This window comes from Phoca vitulina, unplaced genomic scaffold (genome assembly GCF_004348235.1).
Source record: "Phoca vitulina isolate PV1807 unplaced genomic scaffold, GSC_HSeal_1.0 scaffold47, whole genome shotgun sequence".
NCBI lineage: Eukaryota > Metazoa > Chordata > Mammalia > Carnivora > Phocidae > Phoca > Phoca vitulina.
The window spans coordinates 6540826-6561179 of NW_022589750.1; the positions used below are offsets into that span (position 1 = coordinate 6540826).

Genomic DNA, 20354 nt, shown 5'->3' on the forward strand with positions numbered 1-20354 from the left:
ATTTCCTACAGCATAGCTGAAGATCCCAACAAGCCCCTTTGATAGTAGTACATATTTCTCTCCTCCTTTTTATCACTAGATCCTTCCAGTTCTTTTTGTTCAAAATGTTTTTTATTTTTTCTCTCTCGTTTCCATTTCTACTGCCTTTATCCAGCTCAATCTCGGTCAAAATAGCTTAATGTCTAGAGCACTGAAACAGCCTTCAGAATGGCTGATTCTAACAACAGGTATCTCTCTAAACTTTTTCCATCTGTTGCACTAAGATCTATGGTATTGAAATACAAAATTATTGAGGATTCTTATTTACTGTTGAAGTAACATGTAGAAGATGGAGGTTATTTGATGGAGAACTTAGAAAACAACTCATTGCAATCACAATATTTTGGTTGAATTTACCAGTGAAGCCATCTGGGTCTGGAGTTGTTGTGGTTTTTTGTTTTTTGTTTTTTTTTTTAAGGGGACAAGTTCTTAATGCCACTTATTTAGTCATATAACACTATTCAGGTTTACATTTCTCCTTGTATTAATTTTGAGAAGTTGTAGCTTTCAAGAAGTTTTTCCATTTGGGGCGCCTGGGTGGCTCAGATGGTTAAGCATCTGCCTTCGGCTCAGGTCATGATCCTAGGGTCCTGGGATCGAGTCCTGCATCGGGCTCCCTCCTGGGCGGGGAGCCTGCTTCTCCCTCTGCCTCTGCCTCTCTCTTTCTCTCTCTCTCTGACTCTCATGAATAAATAAATAAAACATTTTTTTTAAAAAAAGAAGTTTTTCCATTTTATCCAAAAGTTGTCAAATATGTTGGCATAAAATTGTTAATGATATTCTCCTAATATCCTTTTTAATCCTTTAATATCCTTTTAGGTCTGTAGTTATAACCCATCTTTTTATTCTTGATACTGGTAAAATTTATTCTTTCTCTCTTTTTTTTTTTATCAGTCTAGGTAGGGGGTTGTCAATTTTGTTGGTCTTTGCAAAGAACCACCTTTTGGCTCAGTGAATTTTCTCTGCTACTTGTCTGCTTTCTATTTTGATCTATTTGGAAGACTTCTGCTCTAATACTATTCTCTTCCTTCTACTTACCTTGGCCATACTTCTTTTTTAGCTTATTAGATAGAATCTTAGGTCACTGATTTAAAATTTTTCCTCTTCAGGTGCCTGGGTGGTTCAGTCGGTTAAGCGTCCGACTCTTGATTTCAGCTCGGGTCATGATCTCAGGGTCCTGGGATCGAGTCCCCACTGAGCAGGGAGGCTGCTTCTCCCCACGCCCCTCCCCCTTCTCTGTCCGTGCAAGTGTCAACCTGCACACACTGTCCCTCTCTCTCTCAAATAAATTAATGTAAAAAAAATCTATCTTTTGTCTAACATAAGCACTTAAAACTCTAAAGTTTCCCTCTAAGCACTGCGTTAGCTGTATCCCATAACTGTAGTTGTGTATATGCATTATCAGTCAATTAAAAATATTTTTAATTTCCCTTGTGATTTCTTCTTTGACCTACAAATTATTTAGAAGTGTATTGTCAAATATTTTCCTAAATAGCATATTGCCTTTGATTTCTAATTAATTCCAATGTGAACAGAGAATATACTGTATATGAGTTTAATCTTTAAAAAAAAAAGTGTATTGAGACTTGTTTTATGGCCTAGTATATCTCGGTGAATGTAATAAGTGAACCTTAAAAGAATGGTAAATTTTAAGTTATTGAACATAGTGCTCTATAAATATCAGTTAAATCAAGATGACTGATAATTGTTCAAATCCCAATGTCATCAGTGATTTTTTAAAAAATCTAGTTCTATCAAATGTTGAGAAAGGAATCATAGAATCTACTATGATTTTGAAATTGTCTGTTTGTCCCTCTCAGTCCGTCAGTTTTTGCTTCATTTGTTTGAGGCTTTTATTAGATGCCTATCCATTTATAACTGCCAGGTCTTCAAATGAATTGTCCCTTTTATAATTATGTAATGTCCCTTCTTTATCTCTGATAATACTCTTTGGCTTGAAGTCTCTTTTATCTGATATTGTATAGCCAATCTAGCTTTCTTATGTTTATTGTTTGTATGCTATATTTTTCCCCATCTACTTCAACTAATCTGAGTCTTTATATATAAAGTGTCTATATATAGACAGCATATAATTGCATATTGAATTTTTATTCCTTTTGATAATCTTTGCCTTTTAATCTGAGGGTTTAGGCCATTAAAATTTAATGTATTTATTAATGTTTTTAGACTTCAGCCATTTTAATGTTTGTTTTCTGTTTGTCCCTCTACTTTTTGTCTCTATATTCCCTACTTTTTGCATTCTTTTGGATTGTTTGAATATTTTTTAGTATTCCATTTTAATTTATGGGTGTTTTTTTACCTGTTCCTCTTTGTATTTTTTTTTAAGTAGGCTTCACGCCCAACACAGGGCTTGAACTCATGACTATGAGGTCAAGAGTTGGACGCTTAACTGACTGAGCCACCCAGGCACCCTTCCTCTTTGTATTTGTATTAGTTGCTCTTCATTAATCTTTTGCAATCTACCTATAGTTAATATTACACCATTACATGTAAAGCATAGAAATCTTGCAGTCATAAAGGACCTTTTATGTTACAGTTGTAATCTGTATTATATCCACATGCCTTAGGAACATTACAGGACAATATTATAATTTTTCTCTAAGTAGTTAGGTGCATTCTTTTAAAACTTAAGAACAAAAAGAAAAATCTTTAACATTTACAAAATAGTTACTATTTCTGATACTCTTTAGTCATTCCCGAATATCCAGGTTTGTTTCTGCTCTCATTTCCATTCAGCCTGAAGAATTCCTTAAGCATTTCTTGTAGTAAAATCTGCTGGCAACAAATTATCTTACTTTCTCTTTACCTGAACGCATCTTTATTTTATCTTCATTTCTAGAGGACGTTTCTTATTTGGTGTTGAATTTTGTTTTATGTTTTACATTTTGTTTTTGTTTTATCTTCTCGCTTCCATGCTTTCTGGATGAGAATCAGTGTTTCCCTTTATATAATGTGTTGTTTTTCCCTGGATACTTTCAGGATTTACTCTTTATCTTTAGGTTAGTCATTAGATTATGATGTATCTAAGGGTGGTTTTCTGTGAATATGTCTGGTTTGGGTTTGTTGACCTTTTGGAATCTGTGAATTTATGTCTTTTACAAGATTTGGGAAGTTTGGGGCTATTATTATTTATTTCTCTCTTTCTGGGACTCTAATTAGCTGATGTTAGACTTTGTGATAATGTGGTACAGATCCATGAGGCTATCTCTGTGTCCATTTTTTCCATTATTTTCCTCTCTCTTCTTAATTTTGATCTTCAAGTTTACTGATTCATCCCCTCTAATATTTATTCTTTTTTTTTTTTAAGTGGGCTCCATGGAGCCCGCATAAGATTCTCTCCCTGCCTCTCCCTCCCCCTGCCTCTCTGAAAAGAAGAAGAAGAAGAAGAAGAAGGAGGAGGAGGGGGAGGGGGAGGAGGGGAGGAGAAGGGAGGAAGGAGGAAGGAGAAAGAAAATAACTACTTTAAAGTACTAGTGTGATAATTCCAACATCTGGGTCATCTTAAGGCTAGCATCAGTTAATTGGCTTTTCTATTTAAAATGGATCACATTTTTCTGGTTCTTCCTGGTTCTTTATGTGTAGAGTAATTTTGGATTGTATCCTGGACATTCTGTCTTGTGTTACACAAACTCTGAATTCTTTTACAATCCTCTGGAGAATGCTGGTTTTGTTTTGTTTTGTTTTGTTTTGTTTTGTTTTGTTTTGTTGTTTTAACACACAATCCAGGTAGATTCAAACATTAAGTCCTTTTTTGCCTGTGTGCACAGAGGTTCAAATTTCCGTTTAATTTTAAATCTTTGCTGTGCTGCTTTGAGTCTGCCCCAAGGAAACATCATGAAGGGATAAACCTGAAACTTGTGAGGGTTCATACACATAGTTTGGGGATCCCTTCCTTCTCCAGCTCTCTCCCCTATATGACATCCTCCTCAATCTGTGGTGGTCAGCCATGGTTGTCCAGGTACCTTTCTCTGATTTCTCTGGCCAGAAAGATGAGCATGTTTTCTATTAGAGTTTTATTTGCCTGTGACCTGCCACTTCATGACTCCAGGTCAGCCTCAGTTTCCCCCAAATAGGGAACTCACCCCCATGCAAGTCACTTCTCCAAATCTCAATTCCCCTCTACAATCTGCCTGATTTTGTTTCCTGTTCAGAATCTTCAGGTAGTTATAGCTCATATTTTGTTCAGAGTTTACAGCTTTTATTAGTGGGAGGGTTGTTCTGAAGGAGGGCTTAAATAACAAACTCTCATATCATTTTCATTTATTTTGTCTTCTTTATTGTCCAGTCCTAACTTGGAGTAAAACGAGGCTATGGTGAAGCGCAGTCTAGCAACCAAAAGTAGTTAAAAGCAATTCAACAACATTGCTCTCTCTTGAAGATGATTGATGAGGGTCCAATTCAAAACCATGGCAGCACTTTAAAAAATTCTCTTTCCCCATTAGTCTCTCAGTATGGTGACTGCATTTTTTCTGATGCTTTACTCCGAATACTACATCAGCTTGAAAGTCAGCCCCCATAGCCTTCCTATTTTTGCCCCTCTTCCCTACATCCTAATTTTCTCTTCTTAAAAGCAGTTCTCTTGTTCTCTTCATTATAAGTTGATTAGACCAATCCCTCTTTCTGTAAATGTTTGCTCTTTCTATCCTTATTCTGAGCAATGTAAATGCCAGAGCCAAGATGGTAAACTTAGAATCTCCCTGAGAGGGGCGCCTGGGTGGCTCTGTTGGTTGAGTGTCTGACCCTTGATTAGGTTATGGTCTCGGGGTTGTGAGGTCGAGCCCCACACTGGACTTCAAGAAGCTCTGCGGGGACTCTGCTTGAGATTCTTTCCCTTTCTGTCTGCCCCTCCCCCGGCTCACATATGTGTGCTCTCTCTCTCTCTCTTTCTCTTTCTCTCTAGTAAATAAATCTTTAAGAAGAAGAAGAAGATCCTCCCTGAGAAAATGGAATATCCATGAGGGAGAGGCTAAGTGTCCAAAGATAGAATTTTTAGGGGGAGAGTAGAGAGGGAGTAGGAGAAAATCATAAATGCTACACATAATTTTAAATATAGTTTTAAAAAACTGTATGTATATATGTGTATGATATATATAATCTATTTGTGCTATGGATAGCAACAAAGTTTTATAATATAAAGTTCAAACACTTTACAGTGTTTTAACTTTTCTAAGCAAAACCTGACTCCAGTAGTCTATCTTTGAAATTCCAAACAGGTTCCAGATGCTCATAATACCCCTGTTTATTGGTGAATTATTTTGTGCCAGACGCTCTGCTAAGTGACTTGCGTACATTGTTTATCAAACTTCATAGCAGCACCTCAAGGTAGGCATTGTTCCCATTTACAGATGAGGGAACCAGGGGACAGAGAGGTTAAGCAACTTGCCCAGGGTCACCCACCTTTTGAAGGGGCTAAAAATGAGATTTGAACCCATATGAGACTCCAAAGCCTATTGCTTTCTTCATTCTCTCTCCCTTTTGAAAGTGCAGGCAAATTCCCAGCAGAATCGGCTGGTGTTTATCTCCAAAGTGGGTAATAGGGAGACAGGGAGCATAGTGCTGTGGGAACAACGTTCACTTTGAAAGAGGAGAGGGGTGTTCTAGTTCCAACTCGTCACAGACTTCCCGCAAATCCCTGCAACCCCCTCAGGGTCTCTCCTCTTTTCTTTCTCCACATCTGTAACAGAAATACAAATGTACCTCATGCAAAAGTTCAGGACTGTTCTAAAAGTAAAATGAGGGGCTCTTGGATGGCTCAGTCCATTAAGCGTCTGACTCGATTTTGGCTCAGGTCATGATCTCATGGGTCTTGAGATCAAGCCCCACGTCGGGCTCCTCATTGAGTGTGGGGCCTGCTTGAGATTCTTTCTTCTCCCTCTGCCCCTCCCCCCTTGCACGAGTGCTCACTCTCTCTAAATAAATAAACAAGTAAATAATCTTAAAAAATAAGAATAAAATGAGAAGAGCTGGGCAAAAATTCTGATGTAAATATAAACAACTACAATCACAGGCAGCCCAACTTACAAACTAACATTTTCTTTTCCAAGTTTTGCAGTTACGACTTCAGCAGAGGAGGACCCAGGAACAGCTGGCTAAACAAGGCATAACACCACGTGAGTAGCTGTGTCTCTTGCTCACCGATCTATTACCAGGGGACCATGCAATTTGGGAGCTGGAAAGCACCTCCAAGGTCATTGAGACTAAGCCTATGGATGGGTCTCCCCCCAAGATCCCCGTAGACTCCGTATCAGCAGAAATCCCAGACCCTGGATGCTTTGCCCCAGATCCTACTCATCTGCAAGGGCTTCCCTTTCATGACATAGGTTGTAGCTAAAATGCCAACCAGTGGGTTTGTTTTTGGAGTAAACACAATTCACTGTGGGCACCCCTCACCCTTCTCTTACTTTTAGGATGTCATCCCTGTTCTTTCCAGAAGCATCAATCACATGTCCATCCTCTTACCTCCTCGGTTTCCATTCTGTTCGGGGTACTTGAGTCCACAATTAATTGAATATTGTCGAGTGCTTCCTTTCTGGAACACCGAGAAACAATAGCTTTCTAGCATCAATGGTATATTGAATTACTGGCCATAATTTGGGTCAAAGAAGAATGATTATCATATCTTTTAGTAGATAGATTTAAAATTTCCTACCAAGTTAGTGATTAAATCTAACTCTTGATTATCCATAGTAACAGAAGGAAGGGTGCCCCGAAGGAATGAAGTCGCAGTTCAGACTCCTTTAGGGTCACACTTTTTAACTTTCTTCCCCAACGAAATTTAAAAATCAAAACCCATAATGACTCTAGCAGAAATCTAGATTCGCCATGACCATTACTTCAGAGTCCAGCATGCAACAAGCAGTTTGGCCCAGATCAAATGTCCTGCGGTTAGTAATAATATTGGAGCCCCGTGACCCAAGGTCTAAAATTTTAAGTATAGTCCATGCCCCAGAGCCAGAACAGAACTGAGAATGTTTCAAGTCTTTTCCTTTATAATTCAAAAATAGCTCTTTGTTCATGGCTAAGCCCTCCAAACAGTAAACAGCAGGGAACCTTAATAGTAGAACCACTCAGCCTGCAATTTTAAAGGCTGTGTACACAGTATGTACAACGGTGATGAGAATCCATAGGATCACGTCTGGGTGGCCTGTTTCATCTCAGCCCATTAGTGGAGGTGCTAAAAACACAGGAGAGAACAAAGGTCTGCTGACTTCCAGTCAGATAAGTACGTTGTCACTCAGAGCTGAGCAGACCAGTCTTTTTCGGAATCCTATTACACACATGTAGAATCTGACCTGATTAAGCATCATCTAGAAGAATTGTTCACTAAGTAGAAGAGTGTAGCTCCACCAGGATCCTCTCAGTGGCCACAGTCTGTGCCCACATCCTCAAATCTATGAGGAGCCCCTCTATTTGGGTAATATTAAAATAATCTATTCCCCCACTGGGGTTTCTTTTCTTTGATTCTGGAAAGGCACGCGGAGTAGAAAGACTCAGTCCCTCTCAGTCAGCCCAGGCTGCTCACAACTGACTTAAAGCTTGACTCGAGTGCCTAAGTACTCTGTACCTGGGTCTTGCTGCTGAGATTTGAATGAGAATAAACTCTTTTTCCCCCCTTTCTTTCTTTTTTTGAGGTTTATGGGGTTAAATCTCTGGGAATCTGTAAAAACACCTAGGGAAGATAGGAATGAACCCTATGATACATTTTAAAATAACACCTCTAAATGCATTTTGTAAATTCAATGTCCGTTTGTGGAGGAGTGTCCAATGGGGATAAGGTATTTTGTTCTCAGGATTTCCAGAATCAAATAGGGTACCTATTAACAAAACCCTACTTGACAGAAATTTTGCATCCTTAGTCCGTTGAACCATTAAGATAATTACTGGGGGGGGGGGGAAGTCCTATGAGAATGAAAGGATTTTTTTTTCTTTTTAATTCAGCAAATTGATAAAGGTTAATTAAGTGTCATCCATTTTCCCTAGTCTTCATCCAGCTCCTCTCAACTAGGCTTCCTGAGGGTGTAGATTCTGCTGTGGAAAATTATCGACTACAGCAGGAACACAAAGCATGCCCAGCCCGGACAGACCTCAGCTACTTGGCTCTTCTCAGGAAGTTAGACTCAAGACAAATCTTTCACCTGCTGAGAGGTTGGGGGTGGAGATGGTTAGCCTTGTCAATCCAATCAGAGATTGGCCATCTAAATGCAGTGCAGAGCTCCTCAGGGTTCATGTGTCAAGGCAAGCAATAAGGGGAAGGAAAGAAGAGCCAGCAGACTCAGGGTCCTATCGATTCAATCAAATGCAACAAATTTTGTTATGAACCAGACTATATGGAGGGTAGGGTGCTGGGCCCGTAGAGACAACAATGAGCAAGACAGTCCCTTGAACGGACTCAAGATTTTAGGGGAAGAGGTGATAGGAAACACACAGAAGTATAGTTCAAGATAGAATTTTTTACATAATTATGAGTACATTTGAAATAACTGCAATCCTTCCCCCCCCCCTCCCAGATTTTAAAGCTTGTCATAAATTGCTTCAATTGAAAGCTGATGGTCAAGTGAACTATTCACGGTCCCTATGTTATTATTGCTTAGCCTCACTGTTTTTTAACCAGTCCAGAGAAACACCTGCTATCCTTTGGCAGAATTCCTCTTGAGTTTTACATTAGATTAAATCTCAAAGGCGTTGCCACTCCTTTTGTGGAGGAGCTGGGGCTAGAACCTACGGCGGGGTTGGTCCCTGCATAGAGCTCTTTTCTCAAATATTCCAAACGAATCACTTGGACTTTAAAAGCACTTCCTTAGGTTTCCCTCAAGCATTTTGTGGCCAAAAAATTCAGTTGGAATTTGGGGAAATTAAAAATATACATAGGTGGAAATGCCAAGGAAAACCCAATGGTTTTAACAAAATGGCGTCAGGTTTTCCGTCCTCATCTACGCCTCACCGTGACCAAGAGGGAAGGAAAAGTTCTGCTGCTTTAGCCTTGTAGCAGATCTTACTTCACTTGTACATCAAATTGACAATGAAAGTATAAGGTTTCTGTCCCTCCGGATTCTGATAAACTGAACCATGTGTAAATTTCAGTTAACTAGTAGAACTAGTTAACTCCTTCCTTCTTCTTGGACATGTATCCTGCAGGTTTTGAAGTTACTGATGAGTAACAAACAGTCCACCGCAACCAGGGACAAATTCTCCTTCATAACCCCCCTTAATCACTTCTCTTCAGCATTTACTTATTTCCCACTTTTGTCCATTATGGGTCTGGGTTCTCCCCCTTCGGGTGCTTTGAATGAACATAAAGTCATTGTTCCTTGAATTTAGTCAAGAAGGGCAGAGTTCTGAGGCCAGCACAGAGGCCCCAGAACAACTCTCAATAGTGGAAAGAGGTTTTTCAGACCGGGGAGCATGGGCCCCAGCCAGATTCTAAGATTGTTTTCACATTTATAATACCATTGTAGAATTCACATTGTCAAAATAGTCATGAAATCTCAGTGAAATACCCTCTCGCAATTAGCTCAGAAATACTACTTTAGGAATTTATTGCTTGGACTTGTCTCCAGAATCCCACCTCTGAATCTCTAAATGGAGATTTCAAGTTGCCTCCTCTGCCACCACCAGCCAGGATTCAAAGGGAGCACTTCGCTGCCCCTCCCTTGTGGAGTCAAGGCTGCAAAAGACATCTACATTCTCTGTTTTTCTCATGGCTTTAGGACAGAGCCAGCCTCTTTCCCTGTTGACCTGTGGGGCTTGGATCTGTTCACCATTTCTCATGCAGATTTTTCTCCACTACAATTCTTTTCCTTGGGCATCCCTCTCCTGGGGGGAATCTAAAACAACAGCACTTTTTTTTTTTCCTTTTTTTATTGTTATGTTAATCACCATACATTACATCATTAGTTTTAGATGTAGTGTTCCATGATTCATTGTTTGTGCATAACACCTAGTGCTCCATGCAGAACGTGCCCTCCCTGAAACAACACCACTTTATTCCAACCCCTTGGGAAGCCTCGGTGCAGAAGGATGATCAGCCCTGTGGAGTAGGTGCAATGGATGATCACAGCAATTCAGTGGTGTTTTGACCATCTGCTGTGAGGAAGGCCCTGGGGAACACACAGGAGTCAGACGTGAGTTCTGTTTCAGAGGCTTACCGTCTGGAAGGGGCCCCAGATCCCCCCTGCTTGATTGTTCCGAGTAGTGATATTTTGGACAGCATCACACCACTGCATGGATGTGGGGCTAATCTGTATGAACCCAGGGGAGAGAGAGGAGGAAACAGGTAGCTTATGGTCCTGCAATATGAGAACAAGAGAACTGCACTAGACGGGGGCCCCAGAGAGGCTGCGGCATCTCTAAGGAAACTTCCGGAAAGCCGCCGCCGGCCAGAATGAACCATCCGGGCAGCTTGGGTCCATGATCTGATCAGTGTAAATGAATTGAAAGCTACAACGAGCTGTCTATGAACGGTGCCACCTTATTTGTTTTACAGACTAATCGCAGCCACGGCAAAGCCTTGGTAAACCCCCGAATTCTCTGTGGTACCTCTCCTGAATAGCAGCAAGAATGACCGGGCACACTCCTCTACCCACACCACATGCAGCTTCATGATAGTCTTGAGAAGTCGACTATGCAAAGTCTTTCCTCCTCTCCTCTGTGCATCCATCTGACTTGGCTTCTTCCTCCAGCACCCCAGCACACAACTCTTGGCTGTTTGAGCAGCACACAGCACGAGGGTTTTAATCTGTCTGCCTCCTCCCTCCCTGTCTAACCTCTCAAGTTCAGAGACAAGCCAAGGCACTCTGGATTTCCATGGCGAGCCTGGAAGGTGGGGGCAGGGGGGAGTCCAGAATCCTAAACGTTGTCTTTTCCCCTCCTCCTGTCTTCAGGTTCCTCGCTCCCTAGAAACTAGGAAGCCAGCCATGACATGCATACTTTGGACTCTTCTTAGAAATCCCAAAGTATTCACGTATGTTGCATGAACCCCTCCCAAGTGTGCAGCCAGGTCTGAAAGGTAACAAAGCTACGTTTTTGGACTCCTGGGACCATCCTTTGGGTACTCAGTAAGCAGTTGATCGCCAGCCTAGGAGAGGATGTCATTTCCAAATCATCGTCAGTTACGCAGAGCATGTACCTCCTCTGCTAGGAAGAGCAGCATTCACGATCTAGTTTGTCTTTCAAAGTGAGACAAACAGAAGACCCGCATTACTAAGCCCGCTGACAGGTGGGAGACTCTCACACGTGTTTGAGGAGACAAAGCAAGGACAGGTAGTTCCCAAATTTTCAGGCACCCAAGATGACTTTCATTATGTCTTCTACCCCCCCACCAAAGAAGCCCACATTCATGAATTATGAATCCATATATCTGTTTTTGATTAATTAATGGCATTTACACTGAACAGCCCGTGATTTTTGGTGAGACAACCATCATGAGAGCATGCCATTATGATCCTAGGCAGCAACAAGGAAAAGGGACCGTTCCATTAGCCTAATCAGCCTTTCTCTGGGCACACGGACCTTCTTCCTTCAGCTCTTTGAAATGCTGAAAATCAGTCCTAGAAATTAATTTCTCTCTTCTGGAACTCCTGGGTTCCGAAGGACCCCAGATCAGGACTCACTGGCCTGGTGGGCTCCAGAACAGTGGTTCTCAAACTTGGGCATCAGAATCGGCAAGGAGGGCATGTTCCAACATAAATCCCCGGGACCCACCCCCCAAGAGTCCGGTTGTGGAGGTCTGGGTGGGGCCTGAGCATTGGCATTTCTGACAAGCTTCCAGGTGAGGCTGAAGATACCGGTCCGGGGGCCACACGTTGAGAACCACTGTTCCAGATGCTGCCCCAGGACACCAGCCCTTTGATTCTGCATTTCTGTCCTTATCTGCAATACTGAAGAAGCTGGGTTCTGTCCTGCAAGCCTGGGAGGGAGCGACCCCTAGAGAGCAGGCAGGCAAGGCCACGGCCCTGCCTCTGTTGCCAGAGCTTCCACCAACAGCAGGCTCCCCCACCACCCTGTGCTGGGGGGTCGGCCCATCCCCTTCACTGATGCCTCCGTGGCCCCAGGGCCCGTGTTCTCCTTTTCCCGGGCTCCTGTCGGAGGCATGAGGTTAGTGTCCAGAGCAGGGGACTGCAAGAGGCCTGTTCTTTCCTTGGGATCTTTTTCTGAGCTTTCGTAAGCAAATGTTTATACACACAGCTGACCCAAATTAGCTGGAGCTGCGGGACCGAAATAGGAATAGGCCGTAACTAAACTCTGAAGCGAGAACACGAATTCCCTTGTGAGAAGTGATTAATCTTCCTCCGGGGGGGAATGAGTTAGATGTGTGGCTGACTGAATTTACAACCATATTTTAATTTCAAATCACATTGACTTATTTTTTTTAATTTAGAAATCCAAATTCCTTTTCCATCTCAAATGTCAACGTCCCCCCAAAAACAAAATTTTGCCATTTGATACTCCCAGGGCTGGCAGCAAGAGGTCCTTTGTGTATTTTCCAAAAAGCCAACTTGGGGGGGGATACATTATGGCTTTCGCTGGCCCTCAGGGGAGCTGGCTAAAACCCACATTCTCTGGAGTCATGGAAAAAGCAAATGTCAGTCACAGAGCCATGGCAAGATAGTTCTCTGTGGGGTGACCCCAAACCAGTACCCCATGTAACATCCCTTAAGCCGCGAGGAGACTAGCGTGTGGTAAAATGCAGTGTGGGGACCTCTTCGGCTCTCTTCCCAAGTCCTTGCGAAATGGACATAGCATCTCCCACTGTGTCTCTGTGATAGAAGTTTCCAGAAGACCTTTGTGCTCCTGGCTTCAGAGACCTGAACTGTGCAAATCATTTCACAAGTTATTAACACCAAGAAGTGATGAATTAGAGCTCTCCAAGGCTAAGATACAGGAAATGCACTGCTTCGAACAATTAATAAGTTCTGCTAATAGGAACTGGAGAGCCTCACGGGGCAAGAGAATCAGATAAATTCCTCCTAATTCCTAAGCCCGATTAAAACCAATTGGGTTTGGAATGTAAGTGATATTGCAGGATAGATTCATACTAAAAGGATGTGTGAATGCTTTTTAATCACTTTATACAGCCACACAAAGATCATTTCTTTTCTGGAGTATACAAGTGATGAGGCCAGCACCAATATGTAATCCCAAATTAGATGACCACCAGACTGTAGGACATAGGTGAAGACCTATCCCTTCAAATTGTATAGATTCACCAGGGCCCCCTGGACCTCAAGCAGACTTGTAGGCTCTGGTTGCCCGGGGATACGGGAGTTGCTCTCAAAGCACCATCAAGATAAATTGCAACTGTGATCAAATGCAGGAAAAGACAAGCCTCCTTACAAGGCATGGCGACCAGACCCAAATCAGAGAAAATGCACAAGCAGTGCATTAGAACGGCACATTTCTCCAGATGATTTCCCAGAGCTCCTGAGTGGGGACAAATGGAGGGTGTGGCAGGGTAGGCGGGCCATTGGAAATGGCAGATTTTGCAAAGAAGCCCATTTTAAGAGTAAAAGCAGCAAAGAGAAACATATTCACTCAATGGGAAATATTGATAGTCAAGCAGCATGTTCCATTATTTTTCCTATAAGAAGGGAAGCCCCTTAATCTCTGCTCAAAGTGAGGAGGAGGGTATTCGCCCAGTATATTTGACACAAGGCAGCCAGCTGGGACTATTCGGCAAGCTGCTTTGGTCAACACTCCTTTGTTCCCCTGAGGCAGGAACACTGAGAGGAAGCATGCCTTCCATAGAGAGGCTTCCCAAGCCATGCCCTCCATAGAGAATAAGGTGGTCAACCAGCTGCCTGGACTGCAATGCCATTTGCTTGATGTCCAGCAAGCTCTCTTGAAATCTGTGCTCAAATTTAAAATTTACCTTAAAGACTGAACAAGACTCACCCACTCACACTCACACACACGTAGCCCCAAGCTCCAGTCTGGCTAGAGACCCAATTTTTTAAGCTCGCCAAACCTTGGAAGAATATTTCATTGCCCGCCACTTAGAGGTGGACATCTGCTGCAGTGATATTAGAACCCCGGATCCTGTGGTTCAGCAGCTTGTCCAGCCTTGCAGTTCAGAAAAGTATTCAGTGCAGTTTTGTGAGCTCGGACCAACCTCATCACTCAGAACGCAGAGTTGATTGCTTGTGGCTCTGGATTGATTGTTTCAGGGGCTCAGGAAAGCTCGTGAGAGATGCGGAATGTTGCCCAGCGATGTTCTGCTTCTCTGCTAAGTCAGAAGAAGTTCCCCGCCACGGTGGAGAGCAGGAAGAAGAGGGAAGGATGGAGGCAGCATCGGGTCTAGGCTGTTCAGCGTGCTGTGTGCTCTGGCTGACCCATACGTGTATCTCCTGGGTGTTAATGTTTTGAACAGCATGCCTTGGAAGAAGTGAAGTTGTCAGAGCACCTAGGCTCTTAGCCCTAACTGTGTGACCCTAGGCAAGTCAGCTGATTTCTGTGGACTCAGTTTCCCCATTCTGTTCAGGGCAGGAGCTCATTTCACCATCTCCAGGGCCCCTTCTGGCCCTCAAAGTCTGATTCTGTGCTTCTCACCCAGCAGCCTTAGTTGCATGTTCCTGTCCAACCCGTCATGGACCTTGTCCCAAGTTCAAGTCCCTTCCTGCAGGCTGGGGCGCCCCTCCCGTGGCCTGCAGCCTCCACCCAGACTTCTGCACTCAGGGGCAGGGCAAAGTGGAAGAGGCGTTAGGCACCCCGTCGCCCTTCTCCCTCACTCGGGATCTGTGTCCAGCCTCCCACAGGTCCCCGTGCCTCCTCGGAATGCCCTGTCTCCACACCTGTCTCCCTGTCGCACGTCTGCCTCTACTGTTCCTCCTGTTTTCGGCCTCAATTCCAGCCTCCTCTGTATCTTCTGGCTTCAGGGAAGCTGGTGTCCTCCGGGCCTCTCCTCTTCAATTGCTTGTGGCCTAATAAAGGTGCTCACATCCATCCTATGCACAGCTCAGCAAGCGCACCGGCAAATCCTGTCTTTGCTGCTCAGTGCCCTGAGCCCCCCTCTGCTCACGTCCCTGTCTTTCCGTTGCAGCACTGAAAAATCCAACCGAATTCCATGAGCAAAGAAAACATTTGGATAGTGACAAGGTAATTTTTTTTTTTTTTTGCAAACTGCCCTATTTCTGAACTTGGACTCCAGGGTATGGATCTCTGAGTGCTCAGGTTTGGCTAAAGCAGGTGGAATTTCTACCACAAACTTGATACACCCCCCCCCAAACACCCCGCCACACCATAGGGAATCTTATTCCTACGAACCGAAAACTGGAGAAATGCGATTGACCACATTTTGCTTTGAAACTCTTTTTTAGCTTAAGAAAATGTCCCCAGTCTTCCTGATGTTAGGAAGTTCATGGCAACGATGCTGAAGAAGTCAAAGAGATTTTAAAAAGCCTTCCAGCCCTTTCTTACAATCAGATTTTTTAAAAATCCAATGTAATACTAAGCTAAGGCCTGTGAATACAGAGCTGATGGCAGGTACCTAAAGGCAAAAGGCTTTTGGTTTATTTCTCTTTCTGTTTTGTTTGTTTGTTTAGCACTTCGGGGGGGGGCATATATTCTGTACCTTCATAGTAGATCTCTGCAAACTGAACTTATCAATAATAAATACTATTTAGCTGGCATCAGCCCTGTATGAGAAGGAGATGAAAAGGGGGTGCCTTTCTCCCGGGATTTCTTTGTCTACGAGTTCTAGCCCTGCAGCTAGGTTGTGGGTGGAGAGAGGAGCTGGGCTCTGTACCTCTTCACAGTTGCTCCTGAGAGATTTTGGTCCCTGCTACCTGGATAACAAGTGTCTTCTATCAGAACAGGAGTGATCTCCTGACCCCTCTCAGGGGTCAAGTAGGAGATCCAGTATAGTGGGATCAAAACCCAGAACTAGATAGAAATCAGGGCCTGAGAGATCTGGGCGTGGCCCTGCCAGAGCCCATATCCGTTCCCACAGACAGCTCCACCATCAAGAAGAAGATGGGACTTGGTAAATCATCTCCGTGTGTCCTTCCCACTCACGGAGCTCCTGAATTTACATTTTCACAGGTCCTAAGAGAGACAGGCAGTGAATTCTTGGAAGAGGGCGTAGGTTGTCATGTTCTACTAGATGGACTCAGGTTTCATTTCATCTCTAACCTTAGTTAGTTTCACGGCCATTTTAAGAGTCCGAGGAATAGAATTGACTGGAGTACAAGCAACTTAGTATTATCAGAGCTTTAGTATTATCAGAGCTTGATTAATATTTTATTAGCACGTACCTGCCTGGCCTTTAAGTGTGTAGCCCTGAAGGGGACCCAAGCTCCTTCCCTCTTTCCTGAATTTTTCCATCCTAAAATTACTAGAGAGGCTTTTGCAAGCATTCCTGCATTAAAATAGAGGAGACCAGAGCGATTTGCAGGTTCTGTTTGTCAAAAGAAGGATTGTTCTCCCCTTTGAGAGAAATCGAGGCTCTTTTAAAGTCAAAACGAGGCAGTTCAACCATGTGAGCGGAACATGCTCTGTGTTTGTGCTTGCAGACTGAAGACTCCCTGAAGCACAAGGTCAGAAACAGGCCCGATCGCGCCGACGTGGTTAATATGCACATACTCCAAGGTGAGACCGCACCCAAGCATGACCAAGGATGCCCGCCAATGGTGGGCATGTGCCAGAGTTCTTTTCTCTCTGTGTCCTCTTAATAAATGTCCCCTGCCATTCAGAGTGGTTGTTTGAGTCCCTCTAGGGCCACAGAGTGTTTATAGTCTGATTCTGTGATTTAAAAACCTGGCCAGCTCAGTTGGTGGAGTGCACGACTCTTGATCTCGGGGTTGTGGGTTTGAGTCCCACATTGGGTGCAGAGATTACTTAAAAACAAGATCTTGAAATATATAAATAAAACAAAAAAACCCCAAAACGTAGCCCTAACGATAAATATAAATAGTTAAGAAAGACACCCACCTGTTAAAAACAGTTGACTCAAAGGGGGGCGTTTCTCAATGCTTTCATTGTCTTTCATATACTCTTTTAGCATTTCCCATACTTAGGCTGGACGAGTGTGTAATAATACTACAATCAAAAAAGCATGAGAGGGGCGCCTGGGTGGCTCAGTCAGTTAAGCATCGGACTTGGATCTCAGCTCAGGTCTTGATCTCAGGGGCTGTGAGTTCAAGCCCTGTGTGGGCTCCATGCTGTGCATGCTGCCTCCTTGAAGAAAAAAAAAAAAAAGGCATGAGAAATGTTATTTGTTATATCATCACGGTCTTGAATTAAAATAGGCTGTGAACTGCCATGGCCCCCAATTCAATTGCATGACTCTGGTGATTCCCATGGGATCCTCTCTTCTCCCCAACAGAAATTGGGAATTAGTGCCCTAGGGCACCAAGGATCTGCTGGATACAAAATGACCCCTCTTTGCAAAGCTTCTGGGTCTAGTTTTGGAAGCAGCAGCTTAAGACCAAGGGCCGTGGCTGTAAGTGCTGGAGGTGGTCACAGCGAAGGCGGCACGTAAGAGGAGGCTTTGGGCTGGGACCCGAAGAGTAGCCTGCTGGGCTGGTGGTGGGGAGAAGGTAGGAAGCTCACCAGGGGAGGGAACCAAGCAAAGGTACAAAGGTGAACTCGGTAAGACGTGAGAGACAGAAGGGGGAGGACCAGGGTCACTGGAGTGGTCCTTTGGGGATGGAGCATCTCCATTCATGGCATGGCCAGAGGGATAGAGAAGCATCATGTAGGGGGTTTCAAGGGAGGAGTGCTTCTGGGGATTAATTGGTGCATAGGACGAATCAGAAAGATCCTTGAGGCAAGGGACCCAGCAAGAAGCCCTTGCCCTGACCTGACGGGATGTTAGGGGAGGCTTGGGGAGGACCTAGTCTCAGCACATGTATTCTTAGGTTCGGAGTATTGATGTTTTGTCCATCCCGTGTCAGGTGCTTTACAGATACAACTTCTAGATGAGATCTGACCTGTTGCAACCATACCACCTCTCTAGAGCGCCCCCATATGGAGATTTCTAGATGAGCCTCCAGACACGAGGTCTGGGTTAGCGGGTGGATAATAATACAGCGACAGGGCTGGGAGGCTGGTGGGTAAATATCTCCTCTTTTAAAACCGCCGAGTTCAGAGTGAAGCTACAAACTCCGATGGAATCCTAACAGGTCTGCCTTGCAGGAGCAGCTGGTTAGCCAGACTCTCCTCCAAGTTCTCACACAGAAATAAGTCTGGGAGGAATCGGAAGAGGAATATACGGGTGATTCAGGGCTTGGCAGAGACCTTTGTCACCGTCCAAATGATGAGAAACCGCCCATCGGATGAATTCAATTTTTAAAGCCCCCCTGTTTAATTAAGTAACTGTTTCAAAGGGATTTTTTTTTTTAATTTTACAATTCCCCTTGACATGGGCATCAGTTAGCATCACAACATCACCAAACCTTAAGGAGTCACACTACTGCAAGTAATTATAATAATAGATGGTATTTTCAGCAGGCTCAGCCCGTGCCAGGTAATGTAGAAACAGGATGCACATCCCTACGCTGCAGCTGAGGGTCAGCGAGCAATGTACACCCCGTGGACTGCCTGCCCACAGAATTGCCAAATTGCACTTTTTTTTTTTCCAAGAATCGGCACAAAGCACATTTCTCTAACCCTTCCGTGCCTCTCGATTTGCCTTTATTTGGAAGTGTCTGGTCTTCGCTGCTAATCCATGTGAAATGACCATGATCGCAGTGAAACATTATTAGGGTGGTAGAGAGCACGACACGACACAATGGTGCGCGTGCAAAAGCCAAAAAGCAGAAGCAAAACCAAAGCTGACATCAGAACAGTAGGGCTGATTCTTCCGGTTTCCATCCCTCAGCCTCCACTGCAGAGAGGTCCATCCCAACTGCTCAGATGAAGCTGAAAAGAGCCCGACTCGCAGATGATCTCAATGAAAAGATCGCCCTCCGGCCAGGACCACTGGAGCTGGTGGAGAAGAATATACTCCCCGTGGATTCTGCTGTGAAGGAGGCCATAAAAGGTAGTTAGAACAGGAGTCCTGCCCTGGGTCACTGTCCCAGAGTCCTCTCCATACCCAGAGGTCACTGATTCAAGTGATCTTTCATTTCCCTTAGTAAGGTTCTGGATTTTTTTCTTTTTTTTTAAGTAAAGTCACGTTAATTATTGCTGACATACAGGAAATGTATTAATTTTGCACAATAATTTTTTAACTTTTAAGAGTTTCTTAATAGTTCCGATAGTTTCTCGGTTTATCTTCAATTGCCTAGGTACACCATCATGTCTCCTACAAATAATGAAAATTTGTCTCCCGCTTCATTGTTTTTCTGTGTTGGTGCACTAGCTGATACTTGAAAAGTAACATCAGGGTTTCATTAAAGTATTATCTAATTAGCATCATTTAAAAAATTTATATATAGTATATTCATAACATATAAATTATATATAATTTTCATGTTTTATTTACAAATTACGTATTTGTGAATTATATGAATTTTATATAAATTGCAAAGTATACAATATACTATATTATGCAAACTTAATATATACTTTATTACATATAAAATATCTATATTGTATGTAGATGGATATCATATATAAAATTATACATATGAATTATATAAAGCACATAACATGTCATTTCATATTATATAATGAACAATGCAATTTAATAATTATTAATATATTACATGGTAGGAAATTTTCTTTATTTGTATATTGCCAGGGATTCGATCAGTATTTTATTATCATATATATGTTATGCTTTTGCTATGTTGATAACATTTATTTTTCTGTTTGTTTCTATCACAAATGGGGATTTCTTCTCTCATGTACCTCTATATATGATGCTAGCTTTTGGTATGTAGATAGGTATTCTAAGGAATTATTTCTCTCTCCTATCCTACTAAGAGTAGTGTATAAGATGGATGCTGAATTCTTAAATGCTTTCAACATGCACGGAAAGACGATCGCGTGAGTTTTCTTCTTCAACCTAGGACTATGGCACTGCTCTCTTTTCTAATCACCTTGCATTTCTGGAAAAAAATCCTACATAGAAATTTTTTTCTAGAAATATCTGATATTTTATTTGAGACTTGCATCTATTTTATTCTCCGTTAGGATAATAGTAGCTGCTAAAGCAGCCCCAGAATTTCAGCAGCTTAGCAATAGAAGATCACGTCTTGTTCATAAACGGTCCAGGGAGGATCTTCCTTAATGGTGGATCTTTCAGGCACACAGACCCCTTCAGTCTGGCTGCTTCCCTAGAGGAGGGCAGCAAACTTTCTGAAAGGACCAGACAGTAAATAGGCTAAGCGATTTAAACCGCCTGTCGCAACTAC

At 43.0% G+C, this 20354-nt stretch overlaps 1 protein-coding gene across 1 annotated transcript in view; it reads left to right on the plus strand.

Moving 5' to 3' along the window:
• MYOCD (myocardin) overlaps positions 1–20354 on the plus strand; it is a 96233-nt gene that overhangs the window by 34242 nt on the left and 41637 nt on the right. Inside the window, exons 2-5 of the mRNA XM_032432121.1 lie at positions 6105–6170; positions 15095–15150; positions 16566–16641; positions 18875–19036. Of these exons, the coding sequence (XP_032288012.1) occupies positions 6105–6170; positions 15095–15150; positions 16566–16641; positions 18875–19036 (360 nt within the window). The remainder of the gene's footprint in view (positions 1–6104; positions 6171–15094; positions 15151–16565; positions 16642–18874; positions 19037–20354) is intronic.